Source organism: Balaenoptera ricei, chromosome 17, assembly GCF_028023285.1.
Source record: "Balaenoptera ricei isolate mBalRic1 chromosome 17, mBalRic1.hap2, whole genome shotgun sequence".
Classification (NCBI taxonomy): Eukaryota; Metazoa; Chordata; class Mammalia; order Artiodactyla; family Balaenopteridae; genus Balaenoptera; species Balaenoptera ricei.
This window is the reverse complement of record NC_082655.1, coordinates 54,670,382-54,692,541: the sequence shown is the minus strand read 5'-3', so window position 1 is coordinate 54,692,541 and position 22,160 is coordinate 54,670,382. Positions and strand designations below refer to the sequence as shown.

The 22,160-nt window shown below is 35.9% G+C and overlaps 1 protein-coding gene across 10 annotated transcripts in view; it reads left to right on the top strand.

The window, feature by feature from the left end:
• Positions 1-22,160, top strand: part of RALYL (RALY RNA binding protein like) — an 814,820-nt gene that overhangs the window by 727,900 nt on the left and 64,760 nt on the right. For 9 of the 10 annotated variants that reach the window (XM_059901164.1, XM_059901166.1, XM_059901169.1 and 6 more), the window contains 2 exons: positions 1,482-1,595; positions 15,057-15,229. In XM_059901164.1, coding sequence (XP_059757147.1) covers positions 1,482-1,595; positions 15,057-15,229 — 287 coding nt within the window. The remainder of the gene's footprint in view (positions 1-1,481; positions 1,596-15,056; positions 15,230-22,160) is intronic. The other variant, XM_059901174.1, reaches the window with a different exon arrangement.

Genomic DNA, 22,160 nt, shown 5'->3' with positions numbered 1-22,160 from the left:
TTTTCTATTTTAAACTGTGTTCCACTTTCAGTCTGGTTCTTCATAATAGGAACTCCCTACAGGATCGCTTATTCTTGTAGTGTTTATTTTGCAAACTATTTTGTATCATAAATAAAAATCTGCTTGTTATGAAAAATTTCTGATTTTATAATAGAAAATGTTTTTTCATGTTTATATTGGAAAAAAATCTATTCTTCCTTTGAGCAATTAGTGTATATTGATACATAATTTATCATATAGATTATGTCATATGTCTTAGTTGACAACTAGCTCTATTTCAAGCAAACATATATTGCCTTTAGTTTTTAACTACTTATAAAAAATTTCTGAAGACTAAAGAATCAATCAAACTAAATACTCAATTTCTTCAGGAATATCCAAGCCAAGTTTATTATAAACTTGAAAGGAAAAGTGACAGAAAAGAATAATAGACTGAAATCAAGATCTTTACCCCAGATATTGAAGCATAGCTCTCTGCTGAGGCATGGATACCCAAAAACTCACCTAATGAAAGCTCATAGACAGGTTTAGCTCTTCTAGATTTATAGCTTTAAAAATCTTTGATCTCATTATTGAGGGTTCATGACAAAGTTTCCAGTGATTCTCAAAGAAATGGGAGAATAAGAACAGTGCAGTGAAATTTTCATAAACATAAACATACTTCATTGAAAGGATTGTCCTTAAAATAGGAAACTGACCTTTTCTTATCATTGATAGTAGGATGTTTGTTGTGTTTAACATCCTTATTTGCCAAATTAAAAGTAGTCAATCTTGTGTTAGTCCCATTTTTAGATAGTCCCATTAAACACTCAAAATCTGGAAAAGGAACCACAACTGTAGAAAATATCAGTGGGGACTTCAGTCAATTTCCTTTCCTTCCAGTCCCAGGGCTTAAAAAGAGGCACACACAACCCATTGCTGCATTTTTTAATAAAGAAAGTAGCAAAAGTACAGCAAGTTGGAGAGAGTTCTCTAGCATTTAAGACACTTCTTTAGAGGACAAATGTTATGTCTTGGTTTCAATCAATCACTAAGGACCTGGATTAAAAATATCACTAAAATATACATTACAACATAGTCCTCAAAACAGTATCATAGTTCTCAAAGCATACCTGTCATGATTTAATCATTCCTCAATCTGAATCCATCTTACAATACAGATTTACTCTACCATTTGCACTGAATTTAGTATCTTTAGTTAGTGTATAAAACATTTCTAGATTCCTCTATCCCATTGCATAACTTTCAGTGAAAAGATTTAGTATCAAATGTTCACATCGCTGAGAATCACTGCTTGTAATTGGCAAAGTCATCCAGTATTGCAAGATCACTGGAAGCAATGAGAAACAGATAAGATTGAAAAGTATCCTATGTGAGGTGACACAGTCCTGAGAAAACATGGGATGTCTGTGAGTTGTGCTCTAAGTGGGTCGTGGTGTAATTGACGTTCTGTTGCATTCTATCCCTTTTCCCCTTTCCAGTGAAATCAGATGAATTACAGACAATCAAGAAAGAATTAACCCAGATCAAAACTAAAATTGACTCCTTGCTAGGGCGCCTGGAGAAGATTGAGAAGCAGCAGAAGGCGGAGGCAGGTAAGTGAAAAAGATCTGTGGCCACAGACATGTCAGAATTAAACCATTGAAACAGTGTCAATCACGGAGACAGCGCAGGCCCAGGGGGATATTGGCTAAGTTTAATAGAGTTTAGTACAGTTACATGAATACAGTCTTTAAGCTTAGACTTGCAATGATGGAATCTGATTTTTAACTTTTTAGAGAAGGTGAGCCAATTTGCCTAAAATTCATATTTTTAAAAAGAAGAGAAAAAAGGAAAAGTATTTTGATGCTAATAATAAGTAACAGTTGGATCATAATTAAACGTTTACATCTCAATATCAAGTAACCTTTAAGAAAATTAAATCAATTAATGAAATTTTCTATTGGGCTAAAATTATATTGATATTTCATTAAATTAACTGCAGCAAAATTTAACAGATTTCAAAAACCATGATTATAAAGTCCCACTCTTGCATTGCTGCAACTCTGCAAAACTTCATAACCCGTTTTCAGGATCTCAGTATCAACAGTATGCCTGGCCACCCAAGGCCACATCACCTGACTTAATTCTTTAACTGAATGTCCTCTCTCCTTTGAATTATCTGCCCTGACCCTCGTTCCATGCTAATAAAATTCTAATACCCTTTTATATGACCCAGCCTTGGCTGCAAACAGTGTAGCTCTACCTGTATCTGTTTTATATGTTGAGATTCAACATAAGACTTCATTTGCTAAAAGGGCTTCACTTTTTCAAAAATAAACAATACAGTTTTGAAAACCATTGGTCAAATCCAGCCTCTGCATTTTGCAGATGAGAAAACGAAGGTTCAAGGAGGTAAACTGATTTTTCCATAGCCAAATAAATAGTTTGTGATAGACCTAGGTCTCAAACCCAGGTCTTGTGAGTGAAAGCACTGCCCTTTCCAATGTTATAGGAACATTGGAACAATCTCAGGTTCCACCCAGGGGCTGGTCCCAGGATTTCCCTGAAGTGAGGCTACCTGGGTAACAACTAACTGATGAGAACCACTTGGGATCTAGGGCCACTGAGTTACAACAAAGAGGAACCTGCCTCTTTGTTGACTGGATCACTGGGGAGACGACTAGAGCTTACCTTCTGGTAATGAGGCATGCAGGGTTCAGGACTGAAAAGAAGCCAGCAGTGAGGTAGTGTTACAGCATAATGGGTGAAAGAAATATACTGTGGTTCAAATCCTCACAACTTCTTAGCCTCAGTTTTCTCATTTATAAAATGAGGACAGTAATGGCTACCTGGCAACGTGAGAAATGAGTAAAGTAGAGCATGTAAGTTGTATAGTACAGTAACTAACACAGAGTAAAGGCTCAATAATTGGTGCTATTTGGTCTTGTTAGTAACATAAACATATATAGGCAAACAAATACTTCCTACTACTATCATGCAGCCTATTTCTAAAACAATAAGCCATATACCTAACACATGGTAGATTCTCACTAACTTTTGGTAAGTTAATGTGGATTAGAAGTGGTAGATAAATAATAGATAAAATAGGCTCATTTTTATTAAAAATTTCTGTTATATTTTCTATTGAGAAAAAATATGCTGCCTACACTTCTTAATAGAGAAATTTAGATTTTAGAAAGTTTTTTATATGCTGTCTATGGCACTAATCTAAAGTGTTGCTGGAATTGAAATACCCTGTGATGTTGCTTAAATCAATATTTCCCTTTGAGGAACTTCTGTGAAATTCATTATTATGTAAAACAACCCTTACAGCAAAGGACTTTGATAACCAATTTGCACTTCAGTTTAAAGGATTATGGAGAACTCATTTAAATATAAATCACCTCAACGAGAAAAATGTGATCCTTATTCCATCATATTATAATTTCCAGTTTCCTGCAATGAATAATACCTTCCACATATCTTCTTAGAAGATCATCTATAAACGTGACACTAAAATTCAAAGCTTGCATTTTCTTTTCATGAAAGGCTGTCACCTTATTTTTGTACGTGTTTAAACTTTCCCAGTCATGAGACAGTTATTTTTTAAATGATAGGTTTAGGCCTTTGATATTTATGTCTTTCTTACTTGAACATGTCAGGAAGAAAATGGAATTATTTAATTTGTAATTTCAGTTTCGTAGTAATTGTCTCCTGAACAGTATTCATATTTATGGAGATAAGATGATCATTTTCTATATTTTCTTTATTAAAAGAAAGCAGGGCTGTATGGAGTCAATACTACATTATGGAAAGTTGAGAGAAATACATTAAAATTCTTTTTAAGTGCTCAATACTTCCTTATTAACTTTAAGGAGACACCCATTTTAATGTTTATTTGGTTGCAAGCCAATTATACGGTAGTTAATATTCATTCTTCACTATTGCTCTTTTATACATCTCTCAATCCTAGTTTACTCTTAGTCATTTGATGATGAAAGTTTCCAGCATAGAATAGTGGCAGGAAGGAGATGGAGGGTTACAAACAGGATAAAGCCACACAGCATGGAGATTGTACTGAGTTCAAGTTTCATAGGATCACTTTTTTTCTTTTTCGTTTGATGTGAATTCCTAAGCTATCAGGAATAATTGTAACGAGGTATAATGACATCATTTTGGATTCTCTGTACCTTAAATTACTGCTAATAGATGTTTGCATGGTATCCTATCTCTTCCTTTGATGTTGTAAACTTCCTCAGAACAAGGTCATGTTTTTCTCTAACTTTTCTGACTTTTCCAACACCATGTACTATGCACTGGACACGATTTAGCAGGTCATTTAACTTTTCTACGTCTCAAGCCTCTCAAATGTAAACTAGAGGAAGGGACTATGGCCTCAAGCATATATTCCAGCTTTTAAATTATGATTAGTATGAAGGGACTATGGCCTCAAGCATATATTCCAGCTTTTAAATTATGATTAGTATGAAGGGACTATGGTCTCAAACATATATTCCAGCTTCTAAATTATGATTAGTATGAAGGGACTATGGTCTCAAACATATATTCCAGCTTTTAAATTATGATTAGTATGAATCCACCCTGCATATGTTACTTTTTCCTATTTGAATAATTCAAATAACATTACTTTGGGATATGGTGACTATAGATTATTGAAAACAACAAATAACACATATCAATTTAGCCTACAATTTTGCCTCATTCTTAGATAATTCTTTTAAAAGAGAATCATAAATTGCCATATATGAAGACCACAATTTATATGTGGTTTACACAGTGATGTAAAATGACCATAAAGGGTGAAAGGAGTGAGAAGGAAAACTAAAGACTGAGTATCGTACAATGAGCAATGACATCTTTTAAAAAATCAAATTTCAGGCGAAGACTCTCTGATATGAAAAGGCAATTAGGCATTCTTTAATTCAACTTTATTCTCAGTGATGTGCTTCCTATATGACCAGCCAAAATCACTTGGACAATTCCAATGAGAATAACCAACCTACCCTATCCATTAGACCTAACCACTAGAGAGGTCACACATCAGTCCCATCAGGATAAATTCATCCTGCCCATATGTTTGGTAAAAGATACAGAATTTTTTTAAATAAATTAATGTTCAAGAATTAGAATATTACAGATAAATGTCAAGATATATAACTTCTTTTGAAAAATTGGAATCTTTCAATACTGCTGCCATATTATACATGGCATGCACTTTTCAGTTTGCTAATACCTTTATCCAGCCAATTTACACATTTATGTTACTTGCTTGGTCCTTGATCATATTTGTGTCTCAGACTCCTATGGTAAGTAAGTTCTCCTTATACGGAGCCAAAATGGACTTTGCTTTCACTTGGTTCAGTTACTCTTTTTATGTCCCCTGAAACGAAGCTTAATATCTAATCCCTTGTGGATGTAACAGCCAATTAAATATATAAAAGAACTGTAGTTTTCTCACCCTTCCAAAGCTTTTGAATAGAGTCAATATAATTGGCCCATAGATGCTCAACTTAGCTTCATTCAAATCTTGGTCAAAGCATCTTTGACGCCTTCTTTTCTCTAGATAAATATCAGTAATTTCTTCAGCTGCTTCTCATGTCATTTAGTTTTGCATCTTGAACCATTGTCATCTCTCTTCTCTAGTCACTGTATAGTTTGTCAACTACAGAGTATGGTACTCAGAATGGAAGACGTTGCTCCAGATATGATCTGACTGCTGCCACCTACAACGTGGCTACTAGTTCTGTCCTGAATACCTAACCGCTATCTTACACTTTGGATTAGATTGGTGATGTGTCTGGTTACAGATGTTGGACTGAACACATGAATTGAGCTCTACTCCCTCCTGAATCTGCATTAAAATAATGACAGGTTTAAAAAATGAAAATCCCTAGGCATAAAGAAAATGGGAACAAAATTTTAGAAGCTAAACAGCAGATGGAGAAGTGTACCTGACTTATCGCATTCTAGAAATAAGTCCAGTTTTAACCACAGAACTCCCAAAAGGCTCAGAATCAAAGCCATTATAGTCCTCTGGAAAAGAGGGTATAAATGGCTGAAAGTCTGTTAAAGAAACAGATTCCTGTGTTACCATTCCCAACTGTCACTGGCCCACTAGAAGTCTTGAGAAGTTTCCTCTAGAAAAGCTAAAACAGCATATCTCAGGGCTAATAGAAAACAAACAAATTTGAGAGCAGTTAAAAACAGGGAGAAAAGCAGAAGTTTACACAATTACTACAGAAATTCCAAGCATTCTCCTCCCCTTCAGCTGCCAGACTACTGGCAGGACACTAGGAGAGGTTTCAGTTGGGAATATGAGCAGCTGAAGAGAAAAGATTTAAAGATGTTGGCATGGATGCCACCCAAAGAAATAGTCAACAAGATCACCCTGCAGAAACGATATCCCCCTTATGCTTACAAAGCTTCCCATCCATATTTTAATACCCCACTCTTAATACAAACAGACAAGGTTCACCAGATGGCAGAAAACATTTAATGTAAAAAGCAAATACCAAAAAAAAGAAGAGAAAAATAATTAAAAATTGGAGGAAACAGATTGTGCAGGAAGAATAAAACTTCAAAAAAAAAAAAAAATCACTGATTAATACCCTCAGAGAGAAAGAGAAGGTATTGCATTCATGAAATAAGAACACAAGACTAAAACTCAGTATTTAAAGGGCAGATAAAAGAGCTTTTAGAAATTAACATACGATAGCACAAATAAACAGGATTGAAAGACAAAATTGGGGAAACTCTCCCAGACAATACAGAAGAAAATTCAGGTGGAAAATCGGAAGGGAAGGATATGAAAGTTACTGGATGACTATCTGAAAAACAGGGTTTCAGAAAGAAAGAGAAGGAGCATCCAAAAACAATTTTTGGGGGGGAAGAAATAACCAAAACTGAACAACATAGTTAACCAGATTGAAAGGATCCACGGAGTACCTGAAACAGGGCATGAAAACAGATGTGCTTCAAAGCATAAAACTGTGATATTTCATAGCATGGGGGCAAAGAGAAGATCCTACAAGCTTCCAGAGAGACAGAGAGGAAAAGAGAGAGAACAGTTTTTATATAAGGAAACAAATCAGAATGCCAATGGGCCTTTCAGCAGCCACACTAAAAGCTAGAAAGCAATGAAAACATCCTCTTGCAACCTACAATTCTATACCTAATTCCCAAACTATTAAAAAGTGAGGGTAGATTGAAGATATTTTCAGATGTACAAGGCTTAAAAAACTTACCTCCAATTCACCGTTTCTCTGACAATTACTGAAGATATACTTCACCAAAACAAGGAGTTAAACCAAGAAACAGAATAACATGACTTTCCCAAAGCAGGGAATCCAAGGGCAAAGGGAATCCTCAGGATAATGATAATGAAGATTCTAGCATATGAGCTGTGAAAGAGACCTGGAAAGTAATGAGTACAGATCAGACCTGTTCAAAGGTTCTGGGAGAGACTTTTTCAAGAAGATGAAATGTATTCAGTGGCTAATAGTTGGGGAAGTGAATTGGTTGAGATGAGATTTACACATCTGGTTGAGGGACAGGTAAGTTTGTTTAAGCATATAGAAAGGAGTACATGTACTTAGTACAAGTACCAAGTTTAAAACAAACAACCTAAGACAATTTTTAATTCCAAAGAAAGTCAAATATTGTTTGGAAAAGAACAAATTATTCATTATGTACTAACAACTTAGCTGCCCAATGCATTTACATTTTTTAATTTATGTAAAAACTGAAAACTGATCTAATACAATTTACAGTATAACTCTTGAGGGAGATGGGAAGTAAGTGGGGATGGGAAGTGAGCTGAATCCTCAGCTTTCCAAGGGTGATGTTAATAGATAGCATATAAAACTAATCAAGAAGTAGCAATATAAACATGCTATTTAGAAATACGAGGACACATATTTAAAAGAATCAGCTAAGTGAGTATAAAGCTCTTAAAGAGCTGGAAATGGTAAGCAAATGGGAAAAGAAGACTACTGTTTTCATTAACAAGTCTTGTAGAAATATTTAACTACAAAAATTAAATGTTTTAAAGAAGCTCGATTTACGGGGAAAAAAAAGAGATTGAGTTGCCTCTAGCAAATGGATCAAAACTTTTCCAGCTGCTTCCTAGAGAGCTCCAGTGGCCATCCCTCAGGTAAGTGTCACTGGACACTTGTTAAAAATGGCAAGGAAGACTTCATTCAAGACTATTGTAATAGGGGTCAAAACTATTGCAATAGGGGATGGAAACTGAACTCAGCTCTACCAAAACAAAAGGTAGGAGGGTTTTTAAATGCAAGAGTGAGCTGACTGAAAAGTATTAGAGGATGTTAGTAGGGAGGTTGATCAATATGATGAGGCCATCCATGTTTGCTGATTGACTCCATGGAAGTTAGGCTCCTACTGGCCCACAGAGACTGGGAGCCAGGAGTCCTATCTATCTCTGATGATTACATTTCAAAGGGAGAGCCTCCAGTTCTTGAAAAGACATGCCTGGGTTATAAAAGATGTACAACTCAAAGGGGCATAGAAAGAATTTACAAGTACAAGGTTTCTAAAGTAAATGATGTAAGAAAAAGGAGGTCAGAGCCCATAATCAGAATGGAGTCTGTCAAAAGTGCAATCAAGCTGAGGGGAATGTTAAAGCTTTCTTAATAACAACTCAATCATAGTCTTTAAAAATTAAACTCTTTCTCATCTAAATATACTCTTCTCTCTGCACCCTGCCTCTGTCACATCACCATTACATAAATCCTGTCAATCACATTGCCAACCTCGATATCATCTTCTATTACTACTATAGCCAGTATTGCAAAATCTGGCTTTTGGCATCTTTTTATCCATCCCTTCTATTTTCTCAATGGTACTGCTGATACCCAAGCCCGCTCACTTGCTCTCTTGCAGTCACCTTTTTTTTTTTTTTAAGAACTTTCAGCTGTTATCTACCCTTCTAGTTCCTCACTAATTCATCTTCCTTGGTGCAAATAGATTTACACTACTAAAACATCCAAGGCCCCAGACTTGGGAATCAAACAGAACTAGGTTCACATCCTACTAGAGACCTAGTCCCAGAACTTACTACCTGCATAAAATTTGGAAAGGTCATTATAAAATTTATAAAATGGGTAAAATAATATCTATTCCTTAAAATTATTGTGAGATTTAAATAAACACAATATCTCAGTAACTTTTTTAAGTGATTTATTTTGAATCTATGGTCACCTCAACTATCGAGAATACTTCTTGTGAACAACTTTGAGGTCATTTTCACCAGGAATGTACTTATGTAACTGGTATTTTAATCTAAAAGCATTCCTCCTGCATACCTTTCCTAATGCTCATTTATGTCATTGTTAGTGACACCAGCCATAAGTGCATCTTTCTAAATGGCATTTACTGGAATCATTGAGTTAAATTCATATTATACACAGGTATTGTAGAATTTTTTTAAAAATACAGTTTGTACTGCAATGTGAAAACAATGGTTTGAGGCTACTAGCTGGCTCTGATGAATAATGTGACTGTTTTTATATCAACATTCTTTCCAACCATCTGCTAAGTACAATACAGCTAGCAATTAGCTAGCAATTAAGCCAGCATGTCAAAAAACTTAATTGCAAACTCAACCAATTTTCAAGGTTATATTAATGATAATAGCTCTACAGCAAACTGAATTTAATAAAAATGCTTTGAACATAAATCCCAACAATTCTAACTTGCCTTCTAAATCATATATACATGTTGAAATAGAAATGAGAGGTACAGGAAAAAAAAATTTTGAATATGATGATTAAAATTTTATATCAAATTCTTTCCTTTCAGGGCTTTTTAAAGCCTGAGGCGTTTTCCCTTAAACAGAAGTATTTACCTGTCACTTGCACTTCGTTTCCTTTGATAGCCATTGTTTAGTTTGAACATGTGCTTCTAACTAAGTAGATTTCTTCATTCTTGAATTTAAAATTGTCTGGTTCTTCCCTCCTACATGTTGATGGGAATGTAAGTTGGTGCAGCCACTGTGTAAAACAGTATGGAAGTTCTTCAGAAAACTAAAAATAGAATTAGCATATTATCCAGCAATCCCACTCCTTTGCATACATCAGACAAAACTATAATTCAAAAAGATATATGCACCCCTATGTTCATAGCAGCACTATTTGCAATAGCCAAGACATGGAAACAGCATAAATGTCCATCAACAGATGAATGGATAAAGAAGATGTGGTACATATATACAATGGAATACTACTCAGCCATTAAAAGGAATGAAATAATGCCATTTGCAGCAACATGTGTGCAACTAGAGATTCTCATACTAAGTGAAGTAAGTCAAAGAGAAAGATAAATACCATGTGATATCATTTATACATGGAATCTAAAATATGACACAAATGAATCTATCTAGGAAATGGAAACAGAATCATGGACGTAGAGAACAGCCTGGTGGTTGCCAAGGGAGTGGGGGTTGGGGGAGAGATGGAGTGGGAGGCTGGAGTTACCAGATGTAGGCTTTTATATATAGGATGGATAAACCACAAGGTCCTACTGTATAACGCAGAGAACTATGCTCAATAACCTATGATAAACCATAACGGAAAAGAATAGTTACAAATAGAATGTATATATAATTGAATATTTTTGCTGCACAGAAGTAATTAACACAACATTGTAAACCAACTATACTTCAGTAAAAATAATTTTTAATTTAAAAAAATTAAAACCTCAAAAAAAAAATTGTCTGGCTCCTGAAGAGATTCAAAACACTCCCCTGGTATGTGAAATTAGGCTTTTTTTTCCTAGAGATATATTAGAAAGCAGCCCAGGCTATGGAGTCAGAAAACATTAGGTGGTAATTTCAACTCTTGTATATAGTAACTGTGGGCACCTTACTGAATATATGTATGCCTCATTTTTTCCTTCTGGAAAAATGTTAAATAAGCCTGCCCTTCCGGATATTTCAAGGCCTAAAGGTAATGAATGTCCCATAGTCAGCACTTTGTAAGCACTTACTAACTTGCAGCCAAAATAAACGTTTTTCTGTTGAAATTCATAATTTATATAATATTAGAGATATCTTTTAGGCACAAACTGCTAACTTTTTGGTTCCTGATATATTCTTTTAAAAATCTAAAACTAACTCACTTTTCTCACAAAAGAAATGTTGTGGTTGTCCTTCACTCTGACTTAAAAAGTCAACAAAGACTCAAAAAAATGCCAGTGTTCAAAGGCAGCCCTCCTCCCGCAAGCACTTGAAGACTTCATAGTTTATTTTTCTCCTGGAGACTTGTCAGTTATAAACATGAACAATTTTCCTCTCAGAAATTCTCATACCCCACGATTGATTTTGCCTTAGTGGTGTGGGGCTCTTGTGTAGAATGTTTCAAGGAGGTTTCTTTTAGGTTCTTTGAATTTGTATTTTTGCTACCATGTTGCCAAATTCAAAAATCACTGTGACTCTATATAAAGAATTTGATACCCAGACATTTATTTTCACTTTTTAGTTCCACAAAAATTCATGAATATATTCAACAAATATTTAATTTACATGTAATCCTCTGAGCCACCAGGGATACAAAAACGTATGAAAAGGTTTCTGCCCCAAAAAAGCTTCAGTAGTAGAGACATAAATGCATGCACGCGTGTGTGCGCACACACGCACACACACACTCACAATAAAAAGTAAAAGTGAGAAGTAAAAAAAGAATTATGCAGATAAGGAGACTGTTATGAAGTTAAGAATAAACTAAAAAACTAACAACTACTAATAAACTACTCATTTCTAATAGAAGTAGAATTAGATAATTATTCATAAAAATAGAACAAGTTGCTTTGTTTCTTTCTATTTCAACAAGATAATAACTGGATCAAAACTGCTTGGTAAACTGTGAACCAACAGTTTTATAAACAAGATATGCTTTCATGTGTGATTTTTTTCATGAACCCTTTAACTGCTTAGTGATTATAACATTTCCCATTGAGATAATGACAAAAATCTATGGTGGCCACATTACTAAAGCACAGACTGATTGTATTTCTGTTAAACTCCTATGAATCAATTGCCATTATAATTAAGCTTTTTTTCTCAACCCAGATAACGTCTTCCATGCATCTAGCTTTCAAATTAATGAATGGATGAATGAGGATGTTATAGGATGTTTTTGCAATGAACTATATTAATACACAACTGCCTTTGAAATAGGTCATCAGAGGAATTACAGGTATGTTGTATATTAATACACAAAACAGAGTAACTTAAAACACTATGTCTGTCTAAACAGAAATTAAGGGACCAGGTCAAAGCCAAAATTGTCTTTGTAATATATGATTCTTAATGATCAGTAGTGATGAATTATTTTGATATGGACAACTTATCTGTAGCAATCAAGTAATCAATATAGATTCAACTCAAGAACTATTTTGAACCTCTTAAGAGAACATGTTTGTGTGCCCTTTATAGTTTAAAAAACGCATTCACCTCTTTTTCCTCATTTGAGCATACTGTAGCCTTCTGAAAGATGTCATCTTTATGCTCATTTTTTAGAAAAGAAAATTACGGTTAATAGAACTAGTAATTAACAAAAGTGTGGATCTCAAATCCTATATTCTCTCTAATACCTTATCTCTTCTCTGTATAAGACGTTCAATGAGGGGTACAGAGAACATCAAAATATTTCTTGATAACTGACTAGTATTGCACTTTTCACTTTATAAAAGATTGATATCTTCATTATCCCCTTAGAGTGTGATAATGACCTTTTGAGGCAATAGCTCAAGTTTCAAGAAAGCTTAAACACTAATGAGAAAAGGAGAAGACAACAACAGAACTATCTGATCCACGTTTTGGTTGATCAAAGGAGGAGGGATTGTATTCAACTAAGAAGATCAGGAAAGTCAACTTGGATTCCAAAGATAACTGAAGCAAAGCTTTGTTCCACAAAGCCAAATGAGGACTACACAACTCCGAGATCTGGTCCTACATACATTCTCTGAAAATCCATTACACTTTTAGGACCAGAGATTTTCTAGAGAAAAAAAAAAAAGAAACAATATAACTTTCAACATCAAAAAGTGACGGTTCTTAGAGAACATATATTTCTGAAGTCATTAGAGAAGAAATAGATATGCCAGACCAAATGAATTTCCAATATAATGTGAATTTTAACCAGAAGCCTATTTGTGTGTTATAACAAAAGAATAAACACAATGACTAAAAATTGAGAAAGTTTGACTTTAGGAAAAGTTGTAATATTAGGGACTTTTTTAATAGAATAATAATTATCCAATCCCAGACCTTCATTCCTTTTTCTTTCTTAAAATACCAACACCAGGACTTGAGAGCATTTGAACCACCAACGTAGTGACCCAGAGTGGCTAGAAGTGAGGGGGTCCGGTGATAAGTACAAAAACCTCTTTTAGGAGAAAGAGTGGAAGATCAAACTAGAGTAGCCAAATCCATGTGTCTTCCAGGATCAGTGATACAGAGGCAACAGGGTGGAGCATAAGCCATGATTAATATCAAAGGATTCCAAACTTTTCAGTGCTCTCACTAGTCTGCCCATCACAGCTTTTTTTTAAATTAAAATATAGTTGATTTACAATATTGTGTTAGTTTCAGGTGTACAGCAAAGAACAGAAAAAAAGTGGTCTGGAACTGAACCCTGAACCCGCAATATCTCCTTGGAGTTATGCCTGTATTTATATAAGTAACTATTATTACAATTTTAAATAATTTATAGGAGAGAATATCTGTTTACTTATACATAACGTTTATCCATTTATTGATTTACATATTAGTTATGTTTGAAAAGATTTGTGCTGAGTCAAAATGTATATAACAATGCTTATTTTCCTTTTAACTCACATTACAAAAAAGACCAAGAATGAATACCCCAAAATATTTTGGCTCTATAAACTATCCTTATTGCTGTAAAATATAAATAAATAAACTCGAAGTGCAACATCTTTTAAAACTCGAATAATGGGATAATCATCTGATAAAATAATAATAATCAAAATGAGTGTGAAAAGCACATAGCTTTTGACATAGTCATGTACACATGGGAATAAGAGAAGGAGGTACATAAGATAATCTCATTTATTCAATACCCAGTGCTTCTTGGTATTTTCACAAGAGAAGAAAACCAACCACTAGGGGAAATAATTATTATGTTGTCAGCATAATTCCCATTTGGGCAAATTTCTGTGAACGAAATGCACACACCCTGGCATTAGAGGGAATTCTGTTAATGTAGAATGTAGCTTCATTTGTTGAGCACTTACTATTTGCAAATCACTAAACTAAACACTTTGATTTACTACTCTAGGCCCTGAAAGTTAAAATCTATCTATCCTAATTGTGTGGATGAGAAAACTGAGGCACAAGGAGGGTTTATCATTTCAGCATCGCAAAGCTTGTAAATGATGAAGCTCGACATTGAACGCAGGCTCTCTTACACCAGAATTTTATTTTTAACCCTTGTGGTTAACCACATCTACCAACAGAATTTAGAGTAAAATATCAAAGGATTGTTCACATGGACATGTTGTTGACAGCCAACATATCTGCTTTTGTACTTTTTTCCTCAGTGAGTTTTTGTCTTCTTCACTTAGGTTTGAACTTGTCAGTGAGAGATTTCTTCGTCTTCCTTCCTTGAGTGAACAAATTCTATGTTTTAGCTGATTTTCTTTTCTTTTCTTTTTTCTTTTTTTTGCTGTATTTTCTCCTTAGAGAGAACATCCTTATCAGAAAGGACTATATATAACCAGAAAGATCAATCTGTTTATGTAAATCTTTGTTTCTTTATATACAAGTACCATCTGCATTCCCCAATTTTTTGCTAATTCTGTTAAAAAATAATATGCTTACATGTAAATACACAGATATATGAACATAATTTACATGACTGAATAAATTTAACCTTAATGTAATATTACTTTATCTTCCTCACACACTTAATAATACAGAGTTTACCCATTCATAGGCTGGTTTTTCATGGTTTATCCAAATGGCTCATGAGCAACCCAAAGTAGTAGTCATTTGCTTTTTCCCCCCCTACCAGAAGCTCAGAAGAAGCAATTGGAAGAGAGTATAGAGCTGATCCAAGATGAATGTGTGTCAGAGAATGCAGACCACTCTACAGAGGAGCCTGCTGAAGGAGGGCCAGATGCCGATGGAGAAGAGATGACTGATGGGATAGAGGAGGACTTCGATGAAGATGGGGGTCATGAGCTGGTAGGAACTAAACATTTGGTGTCCACACACCTTTGGTAATAGTACCAGCATGTCAGTGACTCATTCATTCTAAAATATAGATTAATTATTGGGGGCTTATTTCTTTCTTACATGCATATATTTAAGGCAACCTCAGACAGTGCTTTGCACATAATAAGTGCTCAATATATTTTTGCTAATTTAAAATATGAGGGAATAAATGAATGAACAGGAATATTATATATGAGATTAGGTATATTTACAGCCTCATATGAAAGATTCTTTTTCTCAAATGCTTCATCATGAAAGGAATCTTGTGTTTGTGCAGCTACACATGAACTGTACATGGGTATAATATCCTGGTAATAAAACGACCATTTATTGGATGATACATGGCTCCCCTCTTATTTAGTAGTGTCACTCACTGATGATAATTATATTAGTTATATGGCCAACAGCCCTTTGTACACTCTGCTAAGATGATCCTTCTGTGTATAACCAGTTTATCATCTTCAGTGCCTGTGCTGCTTGATAACCAGTTTTTATGAGTTGCGGATTTGACCGAGACTTGATTCTTTACATGTTTTGTTTTCCCAATGTTGTAATCATTATACTGCTCATTTCCAGATGTTCTTTCCTGTATAAACACACCAGGACTTGGTAAATATATGCTGATGAGAATGCTACTCCTCATATTTTATCAGTCATGAAATTAAATATACTATCTTAAAGGGACTGACTAATAAGAATAAGGCAAATGTGTGTGTATGTGTGTGTGTGTTGCCAGCTCTCAAGTATCTATGGACTGATTGCATTAAACTTGACTTATCCTAGGTAATATCAGATTCCAATTTGTTTTAATACCTACTGTTATTTAACTGATTTTGTCGTGGTTGTTGTTTTGGCATGGTAACTACCCTATCCCTAGTTTCATTTATGGAATTCTATATTGATTTTTAACGTTCCAGTTCTGTTTAAATTGCATGGTACCTTTATTTAAACTTTTCAGATATGAGTCTTTAACAACCACCCTTATTTTTACAAAAGTCTGCCTCAGTTTGAAGGACTTGAGTACCTATTTTTAGAACTGTTTTGCTTTCTAGAGTCTGTTGATCAGGGACTAGAATGAAAGACTAATAAGTTTCTCAACTTCTCCTTAGGCAGGACTTTAATCCAACAGCATAAGTTCCTCAAGCCATTCTAATCAGACTTTTGTTGTCACCATCTCATTGTGACTGCTTTTGTTGAGGTCTCTGAAAGCCTCCATGTTGCCATTACCTATGGTTGCCTCTCCGTTCTTATTTTAATTAACTTATCAGCAGAATTTGGCTGAAAACTGGTTAGGAGAATTTCTCAGAATACTAGTTGTTCATTCTCATTCACCCGTGCTAGAAACAGTCCCTCCATATTCCCACTAAATAATGGAATAGCCCAGGGCTTTGTCATGGGCCACCTTCTCTTTCTACACACTTTCACAAGGTAACTTCATCAGACACCAGAGCTCTGAGTATTATTTATAGGTCAAAGATTCCTAAATCTATATTTCTACTTTTCATCTCTTCCTGGAATTCTAGACTCAAGTAGATGCCTCTCTCCTCAAAGATGTTCAATAAAAAATTGAAACTTAACATGCCAGAAACATTCTTGATTTTTTCCAGCCATCTTATCACTTTCTAGCCTTCCTCTTTCTGGTAAACAACATCATTATCCACACAGTTGTTAAAAACCAAAAAGATGACGATTACCTTTGATTCGCTCCACATTCCCCCATTCATTCTACCTCCAAATCATAGCCCAAAGCTAGTTACATCTCCACTACAGCTAAACTGACTTTTTTGCTTCAGGCCATGCAATCCATTCTCCACACAAGGAGGATAAAAATCTTTTTAAACTGTATACCAGGTAATGCTACTCCCTTGCTTAAAACCCTACAGTGCTTTTATCACACTTAGAATCAAAATCCCTAAGTGCGTGAATTTAAATTAAAATTGGATGGAAGATGCCAGGAGAGAGAGAGAGAACTTGCTGAGGAGAAAGAAAGTCCCCAGTGCTGACAGGAAAGGAATTTAGGACACAGGTGTATGTATAGGCTGGCCTTTGACATGAAGAGGGACTCTTTCATTGCAACAAACTGTAGTAAGTCTGAGGATTTGGTGGCAGGTGTTGAGGGAATTCAAGCACGAACTGTAAGTCAGAGGGTGATAATCTCTGGAGAGTGAGGAGAGATGGGCATTGTCACAGATTTAAGGAGAAAGGAGAAGATTTGAAGAAGCGAGTATGGAAAACATAGAAGATCACTAATTTGGAAAACATATAAAGATTGATGGTTAGTGTCCATAGCCAGTTGAGGCTAGAGACCCAGAATTAAAGAGTAGTAGTTTGCAAGCTTTAAGGTGTATCAGAATAACCTGGAGTTTGTTAATTCCCATTCCAGATGGCTAAAACACATATTGCTGTGTCCCATTCCAAGAGTTTCTGATTCAGTATGCTGAGTGTGTCTGGGAATTCACATTTCTAATGGGTTCCCAAGTCATGTTGATGCTGCCAGTCTGGGGTTCTCTTTGAGAACCACTGTTGAGCAGGGAAGGAGGGGAACATAGGAGGGGGCTGAGAAGGAGAAAACAGAGGCACAAAGGGAATAGAAGTCCCTATACCATTAAGGGCCAGAGGAAAGGAAAGGAAATGAATAAGATAAAAGCAATGGTTGTACTCAGAGACTGAGATATTTCAGAGGAGTGACAGTTAGGTGATGAGAAAATCCATGGGAGGGGGTGATGGAAGTGGGATCAGAAGAAAAGTCACTGCATATGAAGAATTCAATGAACTGAGAGGCTCAGATGCAAGATGGCTCATCTACATGTGTGTGAAATCACTCCAAATATCAGATAGAAGTACAAGAGTAAGACAGCTATGAAAAGTCAGCTGTCATGAAAGAGATAGCAAGGTCCATTTTAGTCCCAGATCTGTCACTATCCAATCCAATTGATTCACCTTAAACATAACTTCTCTGAGTCTCAACTTTCTTATCTGCAAAATAGTAAGGTTAGGTCAGAAATTTCTAAAATCCATTTTGTTTGATCTTTCCTCTGAGTGAGTCTGTGTTCCAGGAACACCATGTCTGAAAGAGCAAGGGTTGAGCATGCAGCCAAGGGAACAAAGCCAAACCATGGTGTTTGGTTTATGTTCTAAACACACAGAAAGTAACTGATTAGAACTATTGCTGCCTGGAGGTTCTCAGGTTTTCTCCCTCAACTCCTGCATTATAATTGGGGGTTTAGCTAATGAGAGGTAAGGATACTATCTCTAGTATCTCATTTCATTTCTAAAACTTGGAAAACAATGAGTGAGGGTGAGTGTAGCCCTCAGTCCCTGCAGTCTAAATGGAGACTGGGGAGTCCCCCCCAGTGATTGGCCAAGAGAAAATTCCCTGTTCTGGTGTCTACTATTTTCTCTTTTCCAGACCACATGAACCAAATCATACTTGGTTCCTGAAAAGGGAAGTAAAAACACAAATCTTTTCTTTTTGAAGAGTGGGTATGATTACAGATTCAGCAAGGATACAGTATAATTAGGTCTTTAGCACATACAGTAGGAACCAAAAAGAAGAACTGGCATCCACGTGCTCAGTCAGCTGCTCAAAGAAAATCTGAAATGAATGGGAAACAAAACTTGTATCTGAAGCAAAGGAGATCCAGCAAAATGTGATAGTGGGACAGCCATAAGTGGTGGCACCCCTTGTGGAGCATGTGGGAAGCTGCTCCATACATTGCCTAGATCTAAATATCCAGTTAGTGAAATCGATTTCCATTAAGCAATCCATTCAACTGATGTTCAGGTGCCTACTGTGTGTGAATCAGGTGCTACAAAAATTGTACAGATAACTAAAACTATTGCTTTATGTGTAAAATGAAATGTTTAAGTAAATGGTTCTTTTTCTCAAGTAGCTTAGTGCCTTAGAGAAGACTGATTTCCTCATGTAAAAAATAATATACTTGTACTTCATAATTTATAAGAAGTGAGCCAGGGCTAAAAATCTGTGATTCTATAATAATCTATGCCTATGTATTTCATTAGTGCCTATAAATTAAGACTTGAATATATTTAAAATTGAACTCTATATTGACACATTATACATACACTATCAAACTGTTACCATACTCATTTCCGAATAAATCCATTAGCAAATATTTATTGATTGACCACTAATCAGATTTTTGCTATGGGAATAAAGAAGGAAATCATATTTTTTCCATCAAGAAGGCTATCAAGAACTCGAATTGGTTCAAGATGGCAGAGTAGAAGGACGTGCTCTCACTCCCTCTTGTGAGAACACCAGAATCACAACTAACTGCTGAACAATCATTGACAGGAAGACACTGCAACTCAACAAAAAAGATACCCCACATCCAAAGGCAAAGGACAAGCCACAATGAGATGGTAGGAGGGGCGCAATCACAATAAAATCAAATCCCATAACTGCTGGGTGGGTGACTCACAAACTGGAGAACACTTGTACCACAGAAGTCCACCCACTGGAGTGAAGGTTCTGAGCCCCACGTCAGGTTTCTGAACATGGGTGTCTGGCAACAGGAGGAGGAATTCCTAGAGAATCAGACTTTGAAGGTTAATGGGATTTGATTACAGGACTTCAACAGGACTGAGGGAAACAGAGACTCCACCCGTGGAGGGCACACACAAAGTAGTATGTGATTGGGACCCAGGGGAAAGAGCAGTGACCCCATAGGAAACTGAAGCAGACCTATTTGCTAGGGTTGGTGGGTCTCCTGCAGAGCTGGGGGGTGACTCTGTCTCACCGTGAGGACAAGGACACTGGCAGCAGAAGTTCTGGGAAGTACCTTTGGGGTGAGCCTGCCCAGAGCCCACCATTAGCCGCATCAAAGAGCCCAGGTAGGCTCTGGTGTTGGACTGCCTCAGGCCAAACAACCAAGAGGGAGGAAACCCAGCCCCACCCATCAGCAGACAAGAGGATTAAACTTTTACTGAGCTTTGCCCAACAGAGCAACAGCCAGCTGTACCCACCACCAGTCCCTCCCATCAGGAAACTTGCACAAGCTCTTAGCTTCATCCACCAGAGGGCAAACAGCAGAAGCAAGATGAACTACAATCCTGCAGCCTGTGAAACAAAAACCACATTCACAGAAAGATAGACAAGGTGAAAAGGCAGAGGGCTGTGTACCAGATGAAAGAACAAGATAAAACCTCAGAAAAACAACTAAATGAAGTGAGATAGGCAAACTTCCAGAAAAAGAATTCAGAATAATGGTAATGAAGATGATCCACGACCTCGGAAAAAGAATGGAAGAAAAGATTGAGAAGATGCAAGAAATGTTTAACAAAGATCTAGAAAAATTAAAGAACAAACAAACAGAGATGAACAATACAATAACTGAAATGAAAAATACACTAAAAGGAATCAATAGCAGAATAACAGAGGCAGAAGAATGGATAAGTGACCTGGAAGACAAAATGGTGGTATTCACTGCTGCGGAACAGAATAAAGAAAAAAGAATGAAAAGAAATAAAGACAGCCTAAGAGACCTCTGGAACAACATTAAACACAACAACATTCACATTATAGGGGTCCCAGAAAAAGAAGAGAGAGAGAAAGGACCAGAGAAAATATTTGAAGAGATTACAGTCGAAAACTTCCTTAACATGGGAAAAGAAATAGCCAACCAAGTCCAGGAAGCACAGAGTCTCATACAGGAAAAACCCAAGGAGAAGCACGCTGAGACACATAGTAATCAAACTGGCAAAAAATTAAAGACAAAGAAAAATTATTGAAACCAACATGGGAAAAATGACAAATAAAAAACAAGGGAGCTCCCATAAGATTAACAGCTGATTTCTCAGCAGAAACTCTACAAGGCAGAAGGGAGTGGCATGATATACTTAAAGTGATGAAAGGGAGGAACCTATAACCAAGATTACTCTACCCAGCAAGGATCTCATTCAGATTCGATGGAGAAATCAAAAACTTTACAGACAAGCAAAAGCTAAGAGAATTCAGCACCACCAAACCAGCTTTACAACAAATGCTAAAGGGACTTCTCTAAGTGGGAAACACAAGAGGAGAAAAGGACCTACAAAAAGAAACACAGAACAATTAAGAAAATGGTCATAGGAACATACATATCGATAATTACCTTAAAAGTGAATGGATTATATGCCCCAACCAAAAGACACAGGCTTGCTGAATGGATACGAAAATAAGACCCATATATATGCTGTCTGCAATAGACCCGCTTCAGACCTAGGGACACATACAGACTGAAAGTGAGGGGATGGAAAAAGATGGAAATCAATAGAAAGCTGTAGTAGCAATACTCATATCAGATAAAATAGACTATAAAATAAAGAATGTTACATGAGACAAGGAAGGACACTACATAATGATCAACGGATCAATCCAAGAAGAACATAAAACAATTATAAATATATATGCACCCAACATAGGAGCACCTCAATACATAAGGCAACTGCTAACAGCTATAAAAGAGGAAATCGACAGTAACACAGTAATAGTGGGGAACTTTAACACCTCACTTACACTGATGGATACATCATCCAAAATGAAAATTAATAAGGAAACACAAGCTTTAAATGACACAATAGACCAGATAGATTTAATTGATATTTATAGGCCATTCCATCCAAAAACAGCAGATTACACTTTCTTCTCAAGTGTGCATGCATCATTCTCCAAGATAGATCACATCTTGGGTCACAAATCAAGCATCAGTAAATTTAAGAAAATTAAAATCATATCAAGCATCTTTTCTGACCACAACGCTATGAGATTAGAAATCAATTACAGGGAAAAAAACGTAAAAAACACAAACACATGGAGGTTAAACAATACGTTACTAAATAACCAAGACATCACTGAAGAAATCAAAGAGGAAATAAAAAATACCTAGAGACAAATGAC